This window comes from Phyllostomus discolor, chromosome 11, assembly GCF_004126475.2.
Source record: "Phyllostomus discolor isolate MPI-MPIP mPhyDis1 chromosome 11, mPhyDis1.pri.v3, whole genome shotgun sequence".
Lineage (NCBI taxonomy): Eukaryota > Metazoa > Chordata > Mammalia > Chiroptera > Phyllostomidae > Phyllostomus > Phyllostomus discolor.
Window position 1 is genome coordinate 92,866,956 of NC_040913.2, and position 21,389 is coordinate 92,888,344.

General features: G+C 60.2%; 1 protein-coding gene and 1 pseudogene across 1 annotated transcript in view; both read right to left on the minus strand.

Annotated features, from left to right (window-relative positions):
- Window positions 1-21,389, minus strand: part of MCPH1 (microcephalin 1) — a 129,304-nt gene that overhangs the window by 89,131 nt on the left and 18,784 nt on the right. Inside the window, exons 10-11 of the mRNA XM_028526613.2 lie at window positions 16,695-16,732; window positions 13,533-13,695 (exon numbers count right to left, since the gene is read on the minus strand). Of these exons, the coding sequence (XP_028382414.2) occupies window positions 13,533-13,695; window positions 16,695-16,732 (201 nt within the window). The remainder of the gene's footprint in view (window positions 1-13,532; window positions 13,696-16,694; window positions 16,733-21,389) is intronic.
- On the minus strand, window positions 11,295-11,915 carry LOC114508629 (annotated as a pseudogene).

A 21,389-nucleotide genomic window follows, 5' to 3' on the forward strand; every position in this document is an offset into this window, starting at 1 on the left:
TCACGTGTCAGGGAAACAGAGGTGAAGCCTTAAGAACGCAACGGAAAGTCGCCAAGGGACGGGAACGAAGACGAAACTTCGGACGACGCGTAGGTTTTCCCCAAACACAGGCTTTAACCTTGCGACACAGTTCGACACGGACTGGGGTGAGGTCCCGGGGTTCGCCCTCGCAGGCAAGGAAGAGGTCGTCGGGGTTCAAACGGTCACCGCTCAGCTGCCCCAGGTCAAGGAGCACCCGGTGAGGAGACAGTGCGGCCCCCCAAAGGCCATCGTTTGGAAGGGAGGGGCAGCGACCAGCCCCAGACGGAGCCCCGCCCTGCTCTGCTGGTTTCCAGCCTCATCCATTCGCCGCGCTGTTGACCAGACAGAGCACTGGTGGCACACGCACCCTGACTCCAGTTCTTTTTCCTGGTGCACCAACACGTTCGGAGCTTCAGGGGGTTGCTGCCAAACGCATCGTACTAACACCAAATGTCTCTCCACCGGCCCTGCGGCAGGGCCCGGCTCCTACCTCCTGGCGCTGACCTGACTCTGGAGACCCGCCGGAGGCCCGGAAAGGTCTGCACACTCGGGCCCCACCTCTTCCCTGACCCTCCGCCCGCCGTGGCCCTTCCCACCTCCTAGGCGCTGTTTCCGAGACCTGGCGGCGCCCATGCAGTCAGGCCCAGCACCCCGGGGCCCGTCTCCTCCCCACTCGCCGGTCAGCGGCACGGAGAGCCCGCCAGCCCGCCCTCCTTCCCGCGGTGGTCGCAGGTCCCCTGTAGCCAAGCATCACCTGCGGCTGCTGCTCACCTGTCACCAGCGCCCGTCCTGACTTCCCGGTGCGGCTCCCCCTCCCCCGACTTCTAAGTGCAGGCCCAGCCCAGGCCCTGTCCTCAGCTCACTGCCCCCCCCCCCCCCCCCCCCCCCCCGTGCACTCGCTCCCGAGGCAGCAGGGCTGGACTGATGCCGTCCGCGTGGTGACGTCCCCTAGTGGGCAGTGACGGTGCTGGCCGTGCCCTGAAGACACGCGCACACACACTGCCTGTGACGTGCTACCTGTGCACGTGCTACCTGTGCAACCACTGTGACGAGTTGAATGTGTCTCTCACGGGAATCTCACACTCAGTGTGTACAGACCAGAATTTCTATTGGACCCCACACCCAGGAGGCCATCTTTGTCCCCCGGTCTACCCCCTGCAGTGGATGGCACCCCACCCACCCCCAGCAGCCCAAGTGAACGCAGCTGGGGGCTGTGTCGACCTTCTCCTCCAGGCAAGGTCACGGCCTCCGGACCGGTGAGCCTGTGAGGTTCTGGGCCAGGGGACTGAGCAGATTCCGTCAGCGCCTGCACGAAACCACAGATCCAGTTACCGGCGCAGACACGTGAATTCCGGGCGTGGTTGGAGCAGGGTGCAGCCAAGAGGGGGGCCCCCAATAGGGATTTGGAATGGGGTCCGTAACTCAAGGTGTCCAGGAAATATGAGAAAGATATATAGGGTGTCCTCTGCCCCCAACAGGTGTGAGTTGGGGGAAGGGACACATGGGGCAGGAACATGCCGAGCTGTTTTGTGCAGCAACAGACAGCTGTGCAGCTACCCTCTGGCGTGGTCATTTAACATGTCTGTAACCTTTGACTGGTTGCACGGATGTGCTAAACAGCTGTGGCCATGCTCTGAGCTGGGAAGAAGGGAGTGACTTCCACCCAGAATGTAACTGGGAGGCAATTCCTCCTGGTTACGGTGCCTGCATGAGAGCTTAGAGATGATTGGCTGTACACCATGGGGCCACACCTGCCCAGACCTACTACGGCAGCCCAGTAAAGCTGGAAGGAAATGGGAATGCTGGCAGGTGTAGCCGATTGTGGGAGGAGTCGGAAACGGGGCCGCAGAGGAGGATGGGAGCGTGGATTTAAACCCAGACGTGGCGGCCGTTGAGGAGAGAACTACCAGGCTTTGGCAGAGTGGAGATCCCCTTGCAGCTTTGCAGAGGAGAACCATGTGGCTTGATCCTGGCCGACCACACAGCTGATGGTGCAGGGAGCCTGGATCTACTTCTTTTCCTGAGATACGGTACCCAAATTAGGGCCGAGGGAGAAGGAAGGACTGTTTTGCATCTGTGGGCATCCTAAAGGACTTTGGCATTTTAATGAAGACGCTGGGTCACTACTTTAAGTCTGTATAGCTTTAAATAAACATTTCCTTTCCTTCTCACGGATCTGTGGCATTGGGAGACGTCTTTCCTCTGGCAGCGGACAATCAAACCTAGTGGGGGGTCCTTTTGGTAAGAGTATATTGTCCCCCCCTTGGCCCTGTTCTGTAACAGTTTCTGGCGTCTCTGGGTGGGTCAATAATTGCCCCCCCTCAGTCTGTTCTGTAACAGTTTTTGGCAACTCCAGTGGGTCCCTAATTGCCCACGGCAGACCGATCCCCTCGGGTGAAACAGAGTGAGACTTTGGAGTTTTCTGTCTCGAGAATTCCTCTGTGCTCCTCCTGAGGGCATCGGCCACTATCATGCCCGGAAAGGTGAAAAGGAAATGAAATGGGGAGGGAGCAGAGACGTGAAAGTGTTGTTGAACACTGATTTCTGGACGCTGTTTTGGAATCATGGAGCTGTGGATGATGGTTTGGTTAGCGTGCTGCTCCCAGGTGGCCCCTGTCTGCTCACTCATAGTTCCGGGGAGCCCAGGTGGCACTAAGGGGACCTGCACTCAGGTCTGGGGAGGAAGCAAACCCCTAGGCTCTGTAAGCTGAGCCTGCATGCATGTTAGGGATCAGACAGCAAACCATGGGGGTGTGCTGCCACTTTGGGTAAAATGGAGGATGAGCCATGTGAGTGCCCCCCACAGAGGACGGGTCATGCATGGGTGCTGTTGTCTGGATGATGGGTCCCCTGAGAGTCCCACCATCTTAGAACTGGGCAAGGTGGCGGCTAAGGGCTCTCTTCAGATTATGGGCTGTGTGCTGCTGCTGTGTGGGCACTGCACCAGTCAGGTTCTCTGTGTAACTGGTTCTGATTGGAATGGCTCTGGTTGTGAAGGTCATGAACTGAGGTCCGAAGGTGACCATCTGATCCATAGGGTGTTTGCAAGGTCTGAGCTTCAGAAAGCTGCAGGATGTCCCTGCGAATCTGGGGACTTTTAGTGGAAGGTGCCTGTCATGCTGGGGACTTCTGGCTGTCAGATACTGAGTTTAAGTGCTGAGTTTAATCACAGTCCTCCCCAGTATGGGGAAGGAGCAGGGATTAAAAGTGAATTATGGTTAAATCTAGATGGGTAAAAATATGTATGAAGGATGTGAAAGTTTTAAACCTGGAGGAAAGGAAACCTCAACCACTCGTTTTCTGGTTTCGTGGGAAAGGAGCAGGTTTCTCCCATTGGTCCTGCTTCTGATCAGAAACCCTCTGCGCCTGAAGACCTGGTGAAGGTCACCTGTAGCTGGTCGGGTTGGGGAGGATGCCTTTGCCGCTCGGGACCCAGGAAGGGTCACTCGGGGCTGATGAGAGTTTCAGCCAGAGGCAAAGGGGCGTGTCTCTGCCATGAGACTGGGCCTGAAAGAGCATATGTCTGTGAGCACCAATGGATGCACTGGTGCAAGGGAATGCCTCTACCTGTGTATTGTTCTGGAGCTCTGTTTTGGGTTTTGCTCTGTATCTGCTCTGAAAAGACAATCGAGGATTCCAGAAAAGGTTGAAACTTCATACTCTGTAGGAAAGTGAACAAGGAAAAAGGATTTTCCTTCATGCTTTGTATTTTTTTCCCTACCTGATCCCTCCAGAATTTGGCATTTGGAAGGAGTGAGTGAAGACATAAGGTTTCTTTGCATAAAACCAATTAGACCAGTCGTTAATAGTGGTTTTGTTAACCAGGACTCTGACTGGAATGTCACGCCTGAAGGAGACATGTCTGGGTTCTGGTCATCACCAGAAAGCCCTGAGGAACTGGGATTGACTTGTGAAGCTAGCGTAAGCCCACGGAAAAAGCCTGGTACTTTGGTTGGTGTGCAGTTCATGGCAATCTTTCCAGGGAAGGAACGAAGGTTGCTTTCATGAAAGATGGCCAAAAGGAACCTGTGGGCACAATGAAAAACTCAAGGATCTGAGTGAAACAACTGGTACAGGCAGAGCCAGATGGTGGATGTGTGGCTCTGCTTCTGTGCCCTGAGGGGCAGACTGAGAAGTCAACCTGAAGGTCCCCTGTGTGAGTTCCAGCAAGGTAGACTCAAGGATCACAAGTGATCCAGGCTGCTCTTGGTGTGTTTATGCAAATGAACAGTCAAAATTAAAAGCAAGACTCAAAGTAGTCCCTTTAATAACAGTGAGGGTGATCTTAAGGAGAAAAATTGTGGTTCAAGGAAAATCACGATGCTCAGTATCGGACATCAGAATGGTGCAGCTAACTGTCTTGAAAGTTTGTTTTCATTTGAAAGTTGAAACTGGGTTTGTAATATCACCAAAGTACAATTTACAGGTACGGAGCAAGTTGCCATCGTTAAATGCCATTGCAGGAAGGACTTTGCAACTGAATGTCTTTCCAAAAGACAGTCTCACAGGCACAGAGGCTGGTTTGGGAGTTGTTGTGTGAATTAACCTGTGTGTTCTTCTGTTTTCATTGGGCGTATGCCTATGACCTCACTACCTGAGTGACTGGTTGCAATACAGGCCTCACTTAAGGAGCCCATCCTCATCATCACCCCCTGAGACTCAGCGGTTTGGCTGAACTAAGTGGTTGGGTTGGTAAACGGTTTGGGCGGTCTGTGGGCTTCACTTTAGAACTGATTTTCCCTTTTTTGTCTTGATGGCTTAGACAGAAAGGGCCCAGAAATCTGAAAGGAGGGAAATCATAATATATATATATTCCCCTCAGCCCGAGTGAAGTATAGTGGGCCACAAGAGTTTTGGGTAGGTGTAGCATGCCTTGTACACCTTCCTCCAGATAAGCCATTCTTTACCTAAGTCTCTGCGCCTTTGTCATTTAGTGGTTATGTTTTAATTGTGCCTTCCAAGTCTTTCCAAATCTGTTATCTCCAGAATATGAGGAGGATGCCAACAGTCCAAGATTCTGTAAGGTCCTTCCCCTTACAGGAAGGACTCCCTCCATGCTGCACCCCCCCCTTCAGGGCACCCCTGACCCAAGGGTAGGTAGGACGATGTCCATGTCCAGCTGGAAGTAGTTACAAGAAAATAAGACCTTCGTCCATTGTCCTTTATATGGTTATAAAGTGGTTGTGTATCTGAAAGGAGGGATTGTTACAGGGTGCAGCCAAGAGGGGAGCCCCAAACAGGGATTTGGAATGGGGCCCAGAACTCAGGGTGTGCAGGAAATATTAGGATGTCCTCCCTCTTCCCCCGACAGGTGTGAGTTGGGGGAAGGGTCACATGGAGCAGGGCCATTGAGAGCTGTTTTGCATAGCAGCAGCTTTGCAACTAACCTCTGGTGTGGTCATTTAACATACCTATGACCTTTAACTGGTTGCATAGATATGTTAAACAGCTGTGGCCATGTTATCAGCCAGAGAGAAGGGAGTGACTTCCACCCAGGATGTAACTGGGAGGCAACTCCCCCTGGTTACAGCCCCTGCATGAGAGCTTGGAGCTGATTGGCTCCATGCCATGGGGCCACAGCTGCCCAGACCCACTGTGGCAGCCCAGGAAAGCTGGAAAGATAGGGGATGCTGGCAGGTGTAGCTGATTGTGGGAGGAGTCGGAAGTGGGGCTGCAGAAGAAGACCGGCACAGGGATTTAAACCCAGACGCAGTAGCCATTAAAGGGGGAACCATGCGGCTTTGGCCAGAGTGGGACTCCCACAGCCATGCGAGAGAGAATGCGGCTTTAGCAGAGAACCGCCAGTCAACTTTGGAGGTTCCCCACCAAAGTTGGGGGGTCAACCCCACCCTCACCGCAGCTTTGCTGGAGGAGAAACACGTGGCTTGATCCTGGCCGACCACACAGCTGATGGTGCTGGGAGCCTGGATCTACTTCTTTTCCTGGGATACGGTACCCAGATTAGGGCCGAGGGAGAAGGAAGCACTGTGTGCATCTGTGGGCATCCTACAGGACTCTGGTATTTTAGTGAAGACACTGGGTCACTACTTTAAGTCTGTATAGCTTTAAATAAGCATTTCCTTTCCTTCTCACGGATCTCTGGCATCGAGAGATGTCTTTCCTCTGGCGGCGGACAAGCGAGCCTGGTGGGGGGTCCTTCTGGCAAGAGTGTATTGCACCCCCTCGGTCCCCTTTGGCCCTGTTCTGTAACACGGTGATGGGACCACGCTCACACACAGTGAGCGGCCATGTCCAGGGTGAGTCATGCCCCCCACCCCCGCCCCGCCCCGCCCGGGGCCTGGCCCAAGGCTGCAGACCACCCAGGCTCCTGAGACCCTGAGACGCCAGCCCTGGGGCCAGTGACAGGCCGGCCCACCAGGCACCTCTGGCTATAAGCTCTCCTCGGAGCGAGTCCCACAGTCCCTCTGCCGCCTGAGAGGCTCCTGGGAACGGCGCCGGGAAGGCCACCGGAGACGCCGAGGGCACAGCACCACCGGGGAGGGGCTCACACCGTCCAGGGAATCCGGCAGAGGGTCCCATGCTCCCCTCCCTGCTCATCCCAACAGCGCAGAGCCATCGCTGTCTGGACGCACGGCGAGAGCCGGACCGAGGCTCGTGGTTCAGTTCAGGAAAACGCCCGGTAGGAAGCCGCCATTTGGGCTGTCGCACACCTGAGCACGGAGTGTTCTCCTGTTTGCTAACAGTCAGCGTGCTCAGGGGTGGCTGTGGGACCGAACCGGCTTCCAAACTAGGATTTGCGCTCGGAACTGATTCATTTACAGCCCTGCATCGAGCCTCACTCACGAGCTGCGCAGAACCCCCTTTTCTGCCCCAGAGGCAGGGGGACCCACCCTCACTCCTGTGCCCCCATTCTGATGAGGACGGGAACGCCACGGGGGCAGGAGGGGCAAGACGGGTCACTCGCCCCCGGAGACAAAGCAGAAGTGCAGGCAAGTCGGAGGGCACAGGGAGCCGCGGGAAGTGACCGGAGACAGGCGGCGGCTCAGGGACCCACGGAGCACTACCCACGGAGCGCTGCCCCCGAGCACAGCCCAGCCCCGTGACTGAGCGCTGCTTTCAAGGGGCCCCCCTGTGCTCGAGGCGCTGTCCCCCTCCTTCCGCTGGGACGCGCCCCGTCTCCCATCCCCAGGAGAGAGCGACCTCGAACCCGGTGCTGTTTCTCTGGGCCCGCCAGACCCCTGGGCCGCGAGCAGCAGAAACATCCATCACCCTCCTCGCTGAGGGCGGCCGCCAGCGCCGGAGCTGGCGCTGCTGTGACCGCGCGCGATCTGCCAACAGGCTCGTCAGAACACAAATTAAAAAAATTCAAACTGAATTGTTATAAAAGCACCATCATTTTCTTTGACAGACTAAGTGGGCCACATACAGCCATCTAATTTTAAAGAACTGCTGGAACCCCACAAGAAGTTTCCAGAGAACACCACACGAACCCTGAAACGAAAACATTCTCGGCCCTGTTTGTCTTGGAGGCCAGGCTGCGCGGCTGGCCAAACAGAGTGTTTTCAGAACCCCCCGCGCCGCACTGCGCCGCGCGGGGGACCAGGAGGAAGGGCCGGACCGCAGGGAGAGGCCTTCGTCGCATGCACAGACGGGGACCCCCCACCCCCCGGGCGTGGAGGGCGGCCGCCGCACGTCCCGGCTCCAGGGGAGAGGCGCACCCCGGCCCCGGTGCACCCCTGAGGACGGGCGGGGGAGGACCCAGCCTCCCGGACCGCCCGGGGCGGCTTCATAAACAGCGGGGCCACTGCGCCGTCTCGGGGAAGTTGGCCACGCCTGTCCGACTGGATGTCTTCAGGGAATTACAGAGACCGTGACAGACGCCACCCCTCGTCCTGGGTAAGACCGAGGCCTTGGGGACACATTCAGTTCCCTCCCGAGCGTCTCTGCCCGAAGGAGGCAGGTCGGCAACCCCGGAGGGAAACCAGCGGACGCGCAGCCCCTGCTGCGGAGCGTCGGGCAGCGTCTGATGACGTCACAGGGCCGGCCGGCAGGTGACGCGCAGCCACAGGGTCCCGGCCCTCCCCACGTCCTGGGAGTGGAGGCGCCACCGGCACGGGCAGCTGCTTTCAGAGACGCACACGGACCCCAACGCCGCTGCTCTCACAGTCGGAGGGTGGCGACCTGCAGGGACCTGCTCCCGCGGCGGAGGTGGGCAGGGGCGGGCGGACCGTGAGAACCGGCACCGCGGGGGGCCTTGGGGGGCTGTTTCAGATCACACCGGAACCCCGCCCATCGGCAGGCAGCGCCCCCCGAGACCACTCCCGGTGCCCGGGGACCTCCTCTCCCTTCCGGGCGGGGGCCGACTGTGCAGCCCCCCGACTCACGGGCGGTGACGAACAGGGTGCAGGTGCAGCAGCAGCGCACCCGGCCGGGCCCAGGGTTCCAGTTCAGGGTTGCCGCAGGCCCTCTGTGCAGGAAGCGAAGGTGCCGGCAGACAGCACGTGAGACGCAGACAGCACGTGAGACGCAGACAGCACGTGACGTTCACCGCTCTGCGCGGGCAGCAGGCACGTTGTCGTTTCCGGCGTGAGGCTGACTGACATCTCTTAGGTTCTCGCTCCTCCCAGTCGGGGGCCTGCGCGCTGCCCACACCCCGGAGCCGGGGTCTCCTCGCTCGGGGGGCCTCCTGCTGCAAAACGGCCCTCGGGTCAGCGCGGCGCAGACGTGGGCGCCGTCGGGGACGCTGAGCGCGTCACGCAGGCAGGGGGGCCTCCGAGCAGGGCGTGCACGCGTGTGTCTTCACGTGCAGGCGTGCGTCCTCACGTGCAGGCGTGCGTCCTCACGTGCAGGCGTGCATCTTCACGTGCAGGCGTGCGTCCTCACGTGCAGGCGTGCGTCCCCAGTGCAGCCGCTTCAGCAGCAGCCGCCCCGCCCCTCCACGCCGCTCTCCGTCTCCGGAGGCTCTCGGTGGACCTCCGTCTTCCCGCAGAAGGACGTGAACAGACAGACCGAGAGAAGACGCAGGAACCTGGCCGAGGCCGCACCTCCGAGGAGCCGCGGCAGCTTAGTGGCGCCGGGAGGGGGAAACCCTGCCGTCCCGGCACTAAAACCACTGGTTCCCGAGGGCACTGTGCCGGGCGGAGTGAGTCAGGCAGGGGAAGACCAACACTGGGCGCTCCCACTCACCTGTGGGGTCTGCGGAACGAAGGGCACAGACACAGGGAACGAGCAGAGGCAGACGGGGGCCCGGGCCGCGGGAGCCGGAGGGGCGGGGCCGGGAGGCGCTGACTGGCAGGGAGAGGCAGAACCCTCCCGGGACCTGAGGTCCTGCACAGGGAGCGCGGTGACAGGGGGGAGCTGGAAGCGTCCACGGGACACGCTGTAACATGCACCTGAAACTAATGTAAAATAATGTCGTGCCCGAACTGGAACAGAAAGAGAAAAGGGCTCGAGCCTTTACAAAATGAGTTAGAGCAGACCGCGACACTGGACGGGGAGCGTGTACGGGGAGCGTGTCACTGGGACACTGACCGCAGGCCTGGTGCGCGGCCGCGCAGGCGTTGGACCTGGGGACCCCTCGGGCGTCAGCCGGCGCGCAGACCTGGGTGCTCACGCTCCCCTCGCAAGGGCACACAGCCCCTGCCCCCGGGGGTTGGGGACCAGCTGCCTCACCCGGCGACCTCTGGGCCCGAGCAAACGGCTTCGGGAGCTTGGAGAGCCGAGGCAGCGGATTTCACGCGTTCTGTGGGCAGTTCGCCTCCAACTGCTCCTGAACACGCTCCGGGCCTCGACCGCCTTCCTCCTTCTTGCTTTACAGCCGACAACGGCCAGTTCTGCAGTCTGGCCACCCACAGCAAGGGCCAGCGGCTGGTTCCTTCTGCGGCTTCTGGAGGCAGGGGTCCTTGGCGCTCCCTGGCTGGGGGGTGCATCCCTCTGAGCTCCATCTCCGCAGGGCTGTCTGTCCTCCTCCAGGGTGTTTCTTTCGGAGCCTGGAGAGCTCAGCCTCACGGAAGTCACGCGACGGAAAGCCATCCATCCGCCTGGGACACACCGGACGGCAGCAGGCGTGGCCACTGCTTCCTGAGACGGAGCAGTGACCCACCGTGTGGGGGGACCACTCATCTGTCTGCCCGCCCGCCGAGGGGCAGGGGCTGGCTTCCAGGCTTGGGTGGCTAGGAGCAGCAGAGCCGCAGGGCGTTCAGGCACAGGCCTGGGGGGGCCAGCACAGCCAGCACTTCTCTCCGGCCACCTCCCTGGGGTGGGCTGCTGGGTGGGCAGCGTGAGCACATCTGACTTCCTGTGGAATCCACACACTGCTGTGCGGGGTGGCCGCGCTGCCCTCCACTCGCCACAGTGGGGTGTGAGCGCCCAGGGGCTGGCACCCTCGGTGGGACCACCACTCTGCTCCAAACTCAGCCCACCCCCAGGGGTGTGCGGTGGGGTCTCGCTGCACTTGAAAGCTGCACGTCTCTAAGGACAATGATATTCAGCAGCTTTCAGGTGCTTTTTGGCCAATTGTATCCCCTGGTGTTAAAAAAGTACTTGGGTCTGTTTTTGTTTGGGTTATTCGTTCTCTTATTTTGAGTCTGGAGAGTTCTTTGCACATTCTGGGTGTCAATTCTCTGTCGGGGGAGATCGGCAGATGACTTCTCCGGCCTCTGATGTGGACTGCGGAAAAGTCTGGGGGAGCCGGGGGCCAGTTTTCCTCGCACAGCCTGCTCCTGGTGTTGGGGAGCACTCCTCTGCGTGAGGGTCTTTTCTCCTGTGCTGGCTTCTCCGAGTTTCCCGTCTCATCTCGCAGGCTGGGGTCTTGGGCCCAGCACCACGTGTAGAAAGCACTGCCCTTTCTCGGCGGAAGCCCCCTGCACTGGCATCCAGGGTCCCCCCACCCAGCCCCTCCGTTCCGGCCCGTCACGCCTGTCCAGCGCCTGCCTGTCCGGTGGCGTGGGAAGGAGGCCCTCGCACCAGGCAGGGCCAGTCCTCCGACGTTGCTCCTCTCCCTGGAAGCGCATCCATAAGGCTGGCCCCTGCTCCCCTCCGCATGCACTGCCGGGTCGGAGTGCCTGCGTCTTCGATACGTCCCCCGAGACCGCGACCGGACCGCTCCGAGGAGGAGTGACGTTTTAGCCCCACGGCCTTCTGGTCCGTGGACACGGGGCGTCCCTCCTTTAATTCTTTGTGGTTGAAGTCGGCGTTTTATGATCTTCAGCATACAGATTCTGTACACACCACTGGGTTAGAGATGTGTGTGTGTGTGTGTATATATATATATATATATATATATATTTTAGTGTGAAAGGAGGGAGGAGCAGTTATTTCCGTCTCCGGGCCTTAGTGCTCCTCGGACGGGACTTCAGCTCCTCACCTTCCAGCGCGTAGCCGTCCGCTCGGCCACCCTGGCCTGGTCGTGAAGCGATGCCCGCAAGCAGCCTGCCCCGCCAGAGCGCTCTTCCCGGAGACTGCTGAGTTGGGCGTTCTTTTTCCTTTCATCATATTTCTTCTGAATTTTCTTCGATCGCTTTTTGTTCAATATCTGTTCCTCTTTAGGAGTCGGCTGGGCCCCCTTCCTGCGGCCCAGGGGCCGTGCACGGTGGGGCTCGCACCACTGTCAGCGCGGGGTGCTACGGGTGAGCACGGTGCGGGTCTGTACGAGGGTCTCGGTCCGGCCAGCTCGCTGCTGGACGCGGTGTAGACGACCTCAGTAACCCTTGTTCTGCGCCCACAACACCCCGAGCCCCTGGAGAAACTGCCCGCGTCTGGGCTCCGTCCCTCTTGTTGCCTCCTCGCACCTGAACCATGTGTGCATGCGCCGGGGCCATCTCAGTGCTGGCAGCGGGGCGCCGGTGCTCATGTTCTCGCTTCTCATGGGTGGGGGGCTTCCTCCTGCCCCTGGTCTCACGGCACTTGTGCTGGTTGCCCCGAGAGGTGCCCATGGCTTGGCACAGGCTGGAAAGAGCTAGACTTACAGTTAAATACGTCAGGGAGTGCGGACCTGACCGCTGCATGCTGGCAACTTGCTGGACTTGAGTGTTGGTCCTAAGAGCTGCCTCGGTTGGGCTCCCGCCGCCGCCCACAGAGACAACCACGCCGCCAGCTGTGAGCACGGCCTCGCTCCTCCCCCTCACCTAGGGGCCTCGGGGCCCCAACTCTGTTCCCACCACACTCACAGGCCACTCTCTCCCCCGAGACCCTGAGCTGGCCCGGTCCCTCGCTCCAGGCAGGAGTCTCCTCCGGGCACCGGAGTTTGCTAAGTGACCTGCCTCACTCCCCTCCACTCGCCACAGTGTGGCGCGCCCCACGTGGACGCTAAACCGGCACCTGGCTCCCTTTCCACTCAGCGTCAGTGGCGGGGGGGGGGGGGGGGGGGGGGGGGAGGGAGCCCTGGCGGCACCCGGAGCAGAGCGAGGCGGCGCCGGCGTGGCAGAACAAACGCTGACCCTTGTGCCTGACCCCTCTGGCCGGCTCAGAGCCCCAGGAGGACAGGGTGGGCACAGAGTCAAGGACAGATGGTATCTCCGTGGAGGACCCAGAACATTTTCTCCTCCGGGGAATGGGGGAAGGAACAGCTGACTGGCGAAGACACTGTGACCCGGAGAGAGAGAGAACAGGGCGCTCGTTCACGGAGCTGGACCTGCACGCGCTCCCCGGTGCCAGGCCGGGCGGGTCAGCACGGATGTCTAAGTAGGTGAGGGGGCCTCCAGCCACCACGGGTGCCAACGGGCGTTCCGGGGCAGTCCCAGCCTCTCCCACTCGCTTGGTGCCCGTGGGCACCAGGGTCTCACGCGTCCCGGACCGGAGGGCAGAGGGTCAGATCCCAAGCGGGGACGAGACCAGAGCTGTGCTTACACAGGCATCTGCAGTTGGTTAGTGTATCCCAGTTCTACTGGCTTACACTGACACAGCACTAATGCGATACATTCCCAGTGGGAGGAGGAGGGAGGGCGGATACTGTGCAGACGCAAAGCAGCGACCCAATAACCGACAACCCCTCTCACAGGCTGCAGGGCTCTGGAGTGGGCAGGGGTTGAGGGGCAAATAAAAATAGAAACAGCAACAATTCCAACTTTTATGAATAATGAAAACAATGATTTAAAGAAAACAAACTACCTTTAATTCACAGAAATGAGGGCAAGTCGTGTTACAGATAGATATGCATAAGATAAAATGTGTCCAAATGGGATTAACATTCATCCTAAGTAAATCCATCTGTAAAAACAGGCACCGAATTTTTGGGGCTTTTTGAAACCGTCAGTGACACAGGTCACGTTATTTCTCGGTCACACACACAAAGAAAGTGCGTGTGGCTGTGGGAACGCACACGAGCCTTTCCTTCCAGGGCCGTTCTAATCGGATTTCTCCCGGCGGCTGAGGGGTCCCCTCAGCGCCCTGCTCCCATGGGTCAGCGGTGGCTGGAGGTGACAGCTGGGGGATACGCCGGAGGGCTCTCCCCGCCCACGGGAACGCACGTGAATACACAACTACGGGTGTGGAGTGACCCCCGTGCTGGCCCCTACCCCCCCACCCTGGGGCTGCGCCCCGCCCAGGCTTACCCACTCGTAGGACAGGATCCAGCAGCCGCGAGCCAGGCCCAGCAGCACGGTGAGGGTGCGCAGCGCCTGCCCGGCCAGCACGTGCGTGGTGCTGCCGCACACTTCGCGTGCCACGGAGAAGCCCTTCAGCTTGGCGACCACCTGGAGGACGATGCTCTGCTTTCTGCGAACGGGGAGAAGAGGAGTCAGCAACACAGATGCTTCCCGCCGAGGAGCAGCACCACCGAGATCACACAGAGTTTCTGAGAAGCCTGAGGACACTGGGATTCTGCACGGGTTTCCGCTATGGTGGTCCTGTCTGAATTTCTTTGCGATCCATAACCTGAAATGTGGGGGAGTCAGAGAACCTCAGATCTCAACCCCAAGGGCCTGTTCTCGGGGCCGAGAAGGCAGGAGGGGGCTCGCCCAGGGGTGAGGGTGCAGCCGCCCGGGCCCCAGGCTGCCCCCACCACAGCGGCCGTGGTCCCCTCAGACCTGCAGGGACAGTTTGTGCCTGCTCAGGACCAGGCTGTCGGTGGCACATTTCACTGGGAAAATGCAACGTGTATTTACTGCGAGCCAGACACACAGTTTGTGGACTGAGGGCAGGGAAAGGTCCCTGTCGTCCAGCGGCCACGTCCACTCTTAGGACGAGTGTGACCAAGGCCCCTCGTCTCCACAGAGCCCGTCACGTTCACTGTCCGCGCTGTCGTTACACTACGGCCTTAAGTACCTTTAAAAAAAATCTTCCAGTTTAACTTCCTTCCCAAACGACTCTCCGATCTTCCTGTCTGCCTTTCTAGTGACGCCTTCCGTTCCGACAGCCTGCTTTCCCTCTCTCCTGGCGAGCTCTGGAGACCCCCGGGGAGAGGCAGACACACGCGGGGCTTCCCCAGCCAGGCTGGGACACATGCACACACACGCACACACACACACACACACACGAGAAGCAGGTTCTCCCCTCTCCGAGACTGACACGCGTGGCAGGGGGAACCGGCCGCGGGGTCCGTGCTCAGAGAGACCGGCACTCACACCCCCCGCCCTCCACGGCGGCCCTCAGCGGCTCTCTCCCCCGTGACCTTGGGGATGTGGGTGCCAAGACCTGTCTCTCCCCCCGTCAGTGACAGGGGCGAACTATGTCACAGTTCCAAACGCTTAGAGATCCGTGGGCAGAGAAGATAAACACTCGAGGCCCGGGTCCCATCCCCACTTCCACCAGAGACCTGCACCTCCTGGGGTTGTGGAGAGTGTAGAGTTGGGTGAGGCGGGGCCGCAAGGCGAAGCAACACAAAGCAAAGCAACGCAACACAGAGCAGAGCACAGCAGAGCACAGCTGAGCGGAGGAAAGCGAAGGAAAGTGGCGCAGAGCCAAAAGCCGCGAGACCCCGCAGCTCCGCAGCGTCCCCGTGTCTGTGCACCTGGGACTCCCCTGGCTCAGGGCCCGGCAGCCGCCAGCCACGGGCTGCACGTGCTCACAAGTGTCTTCTCAAAGTGTGGCTCATCGGTACGGCATCTAACGTGCTGATCGCGGGTTCAAGGAGGTTTCAAACCCACGTGTTGATGTAAAGATGGAACACAAACCCGGTGGGTAGGTTTGAAGAACAAGCCTGCCAGGGTGTCTGTGTCTCAGCTGCTGTGGGTGACTGGCAGCCGGCAGCCGGGGGCTCCCCGATGGGGCCCCGGGGAGCAGCAGCCACAGCCGGGGGACAATCAGGCCGTGGACCCCGAGTCTCGGGGCTACAGGAGGGTTTCGTCCTGGACAAGGCACGCCTGGCCGACCTAAGCGCTCCCTGAGGCCCCTGCAGCACTTGCCCCTGTGCGGCCACGGCAGCTCTCAGGTGCTGCGGGGTCCCAGCAGGGGGAGGAGCTGGGGCCCAGCTCCTGCCTGGTGGGGTGCTCCCGGGAGGGAGGGGCACGGGCCATGCACAGGCCCGAGGAGTGACCCCCTGGAGCCGCCAGCGTGCTGGCCAGCACCGAGGCCACTGCTCCCCAGCCGGGGCCCCGAGGTGAGGACCTGCACTCTGTGTACTCGGGGCTGGACATCCGGTAAGCCTGGGTCTCCCCCTCCCCGGGGCCTGCTTGGGCAAAAGGTCACCTCGCTGAGATGTGGACCTGGCCCCCCTCTCCTCCCCGGCCTGGGGGGACAGTGGCATCGGCTGGCCGTGGTTCGGGAGCAGGTCATCCCCTTACTGGCCTACTCACACGCTGTCCTGGGGGCGGCCGGCTGGTGCAATGCCAGCCGTGAACCTGTGCGGGACACTCGGCAGGCAGAGCCGCTGGTTCCCGAGCCCCAGACACACAGGACAGGGCGTCGGGTCTTGTCCCCGCCTCGGGCAGGGAGTGCGCGCAGGGTGGAAACAGAGAGACAGAGACACCGTCAGGCCTACGTGAGGAGTCCGGTTTCCAAACCCCCCAAAGTCGTAGCTCTGTAATGCCTCTGTGTTTGCAGCAAAACCCCAGGCTTTTAGAAACAGCATCCGCACGTCCAATGCTCGTTTCTGTGTCACGCTCCAGAGAACGTGCGACGTGTTATTTCCAGGGACACGAGCGCAGCCTGGGGCGCACTGCCCCTCCCAGGGGCCGGGCGGGGCAGACTCTCGGCCCGTCCACGTGCCAGCCGCGGGCAGGACGAGGGTAGGCTTCTGAACACGGGTGGGACGTGTGCCCTTTCTGCTGCCCACTCGTCAGGGAGATGCCCCACCGTGGCTAACAACCCAGGGCTGCTGTGAGGACACACGGTTCCCCCGTAAACGGGGGTTCGGCACCCGTCCCAGAGAAGGCGGCGCCGCAGGTGCGGGGTGCGCTGCGCAGCGAGAAGGCCCGAGGCAGGTGCGCAGAGCGAGCCGGCGGCCGCGTGCACCTCCACGAGTCGGGGAGGACCGTCGTCCGCACGCGCCGTGGGGTGTGCTTCGGAGCGCGGGGGACACGCTTGCGGCAGCGACGCCCCACTCCCTGCGCACCCCCGGGGTGCGGGGTGGGCACACGGAGCCAGCAGGCCAGCCGGCGAGGGGGACAGCAGACCCACGCCACCTCTGACGTGGCCAGTTTTCAACGTCCAGCGACCCTCGGACTCGGACGCTCGTCGTCCAGAGCAGCAGCGACACAGCCCGGGCTGCCGGGCAGCGCGGCGGCATAGGAGCGCGGGGCACACGGGGAGCACCGGCCGAGGCGGGGGGTACTCACTCGGGCGGCAGGCTCGTCATGACCAGCGTCCTCGGCGGCTGCGGGTTTCGAGAGGGAAGGAACGGGAAACCGTCAAAAATACAAAACGTGTTTTCCCACAGAAACACGTTTTAATACGTGTTTTGAAAAGTTACATCATTAAAAGTAAACACGTGAGCATGCATATGTACACACACACACACACACACACACTTACATACACACACACAGGGTCCTGCAGAAGGAAGGCCTGCTTGCGTGTGGTTGGCAGGGTCATAATAAGGGGGCAGTAATTTATAGGTTTAATTTGCACAGTTCACCTCAAGTGTCGCGTGGTGTGCCTGAGTGTGACATGGCTGTGTCACAGAACCACATGCTCATGCTTTTGTAATAAGCCGGGGCGTTAGCTGTGCCGGGCTCAGTGCACGTGACACCTGTGCTCTCCTGGACGCTGACGGCCCGGGAGGTGGACGCCAAGATGCCACTCTGACACCCGTCCGGAAGAGCCCAGGGCGGGGGGCCGAGGGGAGGACCAGGTTCCCGAGAAGCCCCTCCCACCACCTCTGGCGTGTGGACCCGCGGGTCACCCGTGCGTGGGCTCTGCCAAGGGGCCAGTCGCCCAGGGCTTCTCGGGGCCACGTCCTTGTCTCGGGTGACGGACACAATGACCAGTTCGTCCACTGGGTGAGTCCGCCCAAGCCCTCAGCGCCCTGCACTGGGGAGCGCAGGTACCGGGGCTGCCTCCTCAGGGGCCGGCAGCTGCTGTTCTCGGTAATTGTGCAGTTTTTACCCTGTTTCTTCCATCACAGTTTGCAGCCCACAGGATTTCACGTTAGCGTCAGGTGCGCGGCACAGCGGCCAGACAAGCGTGTGCTCCAAAGTGGTTCCCTACATGGTTCATGTGCCCACCTGGCACCGAGCCAAGTCGTTAAAATGTTACTAACTATACTCCCTGTGCTTACACTCGATTTCAATAATAGTATTTTTTAAAAGATTCATTTTAGACACAGGGAAAGGGAGGAAGAGAGGGAGAGAAACATTAATGTGTGGTTGCCTCTTGTGCGCCCCCTACTGGGGACCTGGCCTGCTACCTAGGAATGTGCCCGGACTGGGAATTGAACTGGCAACCCTTTGTTTCTCAGGCCAGGGCTCAATCCACTGAGCCACACCAGCCAGGGCCTATAATAGCTTTAAAATACTTCCTTTACTTACATAGGTAAAACACATGCTTATGACCAAAAAAAAATTTAAAGACTTTGGCAATGTATCATTACACACATAAATTTCCCTGTAATTCTTCCAGCCAGAAATTACAAGTGTTTAATGATTTGGTATATATTCCAAGCCAAACGTTCTTTCTGCGGGAGTGTGTGTACACACAATTTTAAAAACACACGCGTGTCCTCCACCCGTTCTGTGACTCGCAGGACGCACTTCCCACGCAGCCCGCTGGGCAGTGTGGCCGTGAGCTGACCACGGTGCCCCACACGTGTCCGGGCTGGCCCACGTGACAGACGGCCCCTCTGCTCCCCGTGTCCCGGCTGCTCTGCGCTTGTACCGGACGGCCACAGTGCAGTGTCACCGTCTCGCTGCCCCTCGTCGGGGTGTCGCTTCTCCACCTGAAATCCAGCCTCTTCTGGGCCGACGACGGCCTTCAGCTGAGGCGGCACGTCAGACGTAGTTTCACAAAACAGGGCGCCCGGGGCCTCACTAACCCAGCCCCGCCGAGTGTCTTGGCCTGACGCCCTGACACGCTCTCGGCACACTTCCCGGATCTCGGGATGTCCTGCTGCTGCAGCTCAAGGTGGGGTCGCCGCAGAGGAGGGGCTGGGTGCAAGGTGACCAGGAGATGGGGTAGAGCCTCCACTTGGGGCGCGAGGGAGCCTCTGAGGAGGGACCCCGGGCATGCGAGAGGTGGCGGCGTGTGTGTGGGCGACAGCGGGGACAGGGAGCATGAGTGACGGTCACTGAGAAGCCAGGTGCGAGTCCGAGCTTTCTGTCCACACTCGGCGCCTGTAAGGATCACTTCCTTCGGTCGAGGGCAAGGGATGGTGCGAGTAGCAATGGTCACAGTTTGTTCTCTTCGCCACGGGGCAGGAGGAGGGAAACCGGCAGTTTAGTAAGGAACTGCCCACTCCACAACTTCTGTATAAACATCTCATCTCTCTGCCGTGCACCTGAAACTAAGGTACTATGGTCTGTCAACTGAAACTGGAAAGACGAAACCAGCCCCGATGTCCTGGGATGCAGGTTGCTACGTCAACAAGCAGCAGCAGCACCAGCGGAAGAAAAGGGCAGCACCACAGGCCGCGGCGGCCGGCTGGGCACAGACTCCCAGAGACAGGGGAGGCGGCCGGCCCCCGGGGACAGGGGAGAGGGCGGGGGGAGAGGGGCCTCCTCGCTGTCAGCGGGGAGGCGGGGAGACACCCTCCGTCAGCACTGACACATGGAGGGAGCACGTCCGTGCGGGGCCCAGCTCTGGCACCTCGGCCTCCTCTAGGAGGGCCAGCGAGGCCGCCTGCGTCCGCGGGTCGCTCGCGGCTCTCACGGCCTTCGCCAGACGGGACGAGGGACGCGAGCAAAAAGCACGTATCTTAACGTTTTAGTTGTAAGCATGAAGCTCTCGGAAGTGAGAAAAGTACGATAAAATTGTACTGTATGCACTGTATTCCACATGCAGCCTCAAAGGAAGGTAGAAGCCTTCATTTCATTATCTGTAATGATTTTTTTTTTATTTTTAATCTCCACCCAAGATATGTTTACGCATCTTCAGCGGGGAAGAGAGAGAGAGAGAGAGAGAGAGAGGGAGAGAGAGAGAGACTGATCGGCTGCCTCTCGTGCACACCCCGACCGGGGAAAACCCTGCGACCTAGGCGGGTGCCCTGAGCGGGAGCGAAGCCGCAGCCGGCCGGCACCCCAGCCAGCCTCGCTCAGCGGGGGCCGCAGGGAGTTAGTGTGAAGTCTCACGTCCCAGTGTCCCTCTGTCGCCTCTTCTCACACATCCGAGCATCCCGGGAGGTCTCTCACTGACCGCCTGGACAGAAAGGAGAAAACCCACCCCTCCCTGCTCCCCACACCGCTGTTCAGTGGGGGCTCTGCCCCTCGGAGGATGAGCATGTGCCCAGACACAGCCCCACGGCACCGCACGGCACCCCCGGCCAACGTGGAGAGACGCCCGTGCGAAACAACCCACTGACCAGCGAGAAACAACTCACTCGCAGGAAACCCTGCGTTTAGTTTTAGCGAAAGCATGTTCTGGAAGTCCTGAAGTGGCGAGAGGAAAGGGGAGGGGAGAGACAGAGCGCGCACATTTGGGAAACAGCCTAGTCAATATTGTTCTAGTGAGATCAAAGGCAGGTCAAACTAAACAAGTGCACTTGTGTTATTAGTGATAAAAGAGAAACACTTTAAAAATAAAACATTCTTTGACGTGGTCTGGGTTTCGGTACCGCTCAGCGGTAAACAGTGAGACCGCTTTCCCGTAAGAGGAACTGCAGCGGGACCCGCCGCACACCTGCCAAGGCCCCCGCTCCGGCCCCCTCACGAACAGACGCCCGCCGAGCGCCCGGCCCTGCCCCTGTGGACTCCGACCACAGGGAAAGTGCACAGAGCATCAGGCCCGGCGTGAGACCGAGTCCGGAGAACACCTCCACGTGGCTCCCTGAGGATCTACCATTACCTAGCTACCTGGCAGCTCTGTCATTTCAACTGTCTCTGTCCTGGCTGGTGTGGCTCAGTGGACTGAGCCCTGGCCTGAGAACCAAAGGGTCACCAGTTCAATTCCCAGTCAGGGCACCTGCCTGGGTTGTGGGCCAGGTCCCAGTAGGGGGGCGCGTGAGAGGCAACCACACACTGATGCTTCTCTCCGTGGCTTTCTCTAACCTTTCCCCTCTGTCTAAAAATAAAATAAATAAGATCTTTAAAAAAAATAAAGTGTCTCCAGAAAAATGCAACCTATGGCTTATGAAACTGATGTTATGAGCCGCCCTGTCTGTGCCAGCCCAGGTGGACTAAGATGGACACTGTGGTGGTGGGGGCAGCTCTCGTGTGAGGGTCCACTCCCCACTCCAGGAACTGGGGGCCACGGAGAAGCGGGGCCGGGGTGGGGACAGTCCCCGTGGGCCCAGCACACTGCCCGGAAGAGGAGGAAAGTGCTGGAGGAAGAACAGGGCGTGTCACAGGGCGGCCGGGAGGGGCTGGTCCTGGCTGCGTCTGGCCGGCCAGAGCACCTTCCCCCACGGACGGACGGATGACAGTGACAGATCCCAGCCCACTGAGGGGCAGGGCTGAGAGGCACGGGGCGGCTGGTGGGGCGGGTGGCAGAACAGACGCCAGCTTCCACGCGTGGACCCTCTGGTGTGGCCTTTCGAAGACGCCTGCTCGGACCGCAGGGGCTCCTGCCTCTCCCCGCTCTGCCACGGGCCTCGAGTCCCCATGCCCGGCCCTGGACACCCGAGCGGGTGGGACCTGGGGGAGCGACCACGTTCCTCGGATCCCCGGGCCCCTGCTGCTCCTTTGGGCACCAGACACGTGTCCCTCCCCTCGGAGCCCACCAGGTGGCCCCACGAGGGTCTCCCATCCCTTGTCCCCGCCTTCTGTTAAAACTGGACCGACGCAGCAACAACTGCCGAAAACAAAAACCAGGAGAAACAGCCGGAACCTGACGGGTGCCGAGAAAGACCTGGGCCTCTGTAACGAGCAGAGTCACAATGTGAC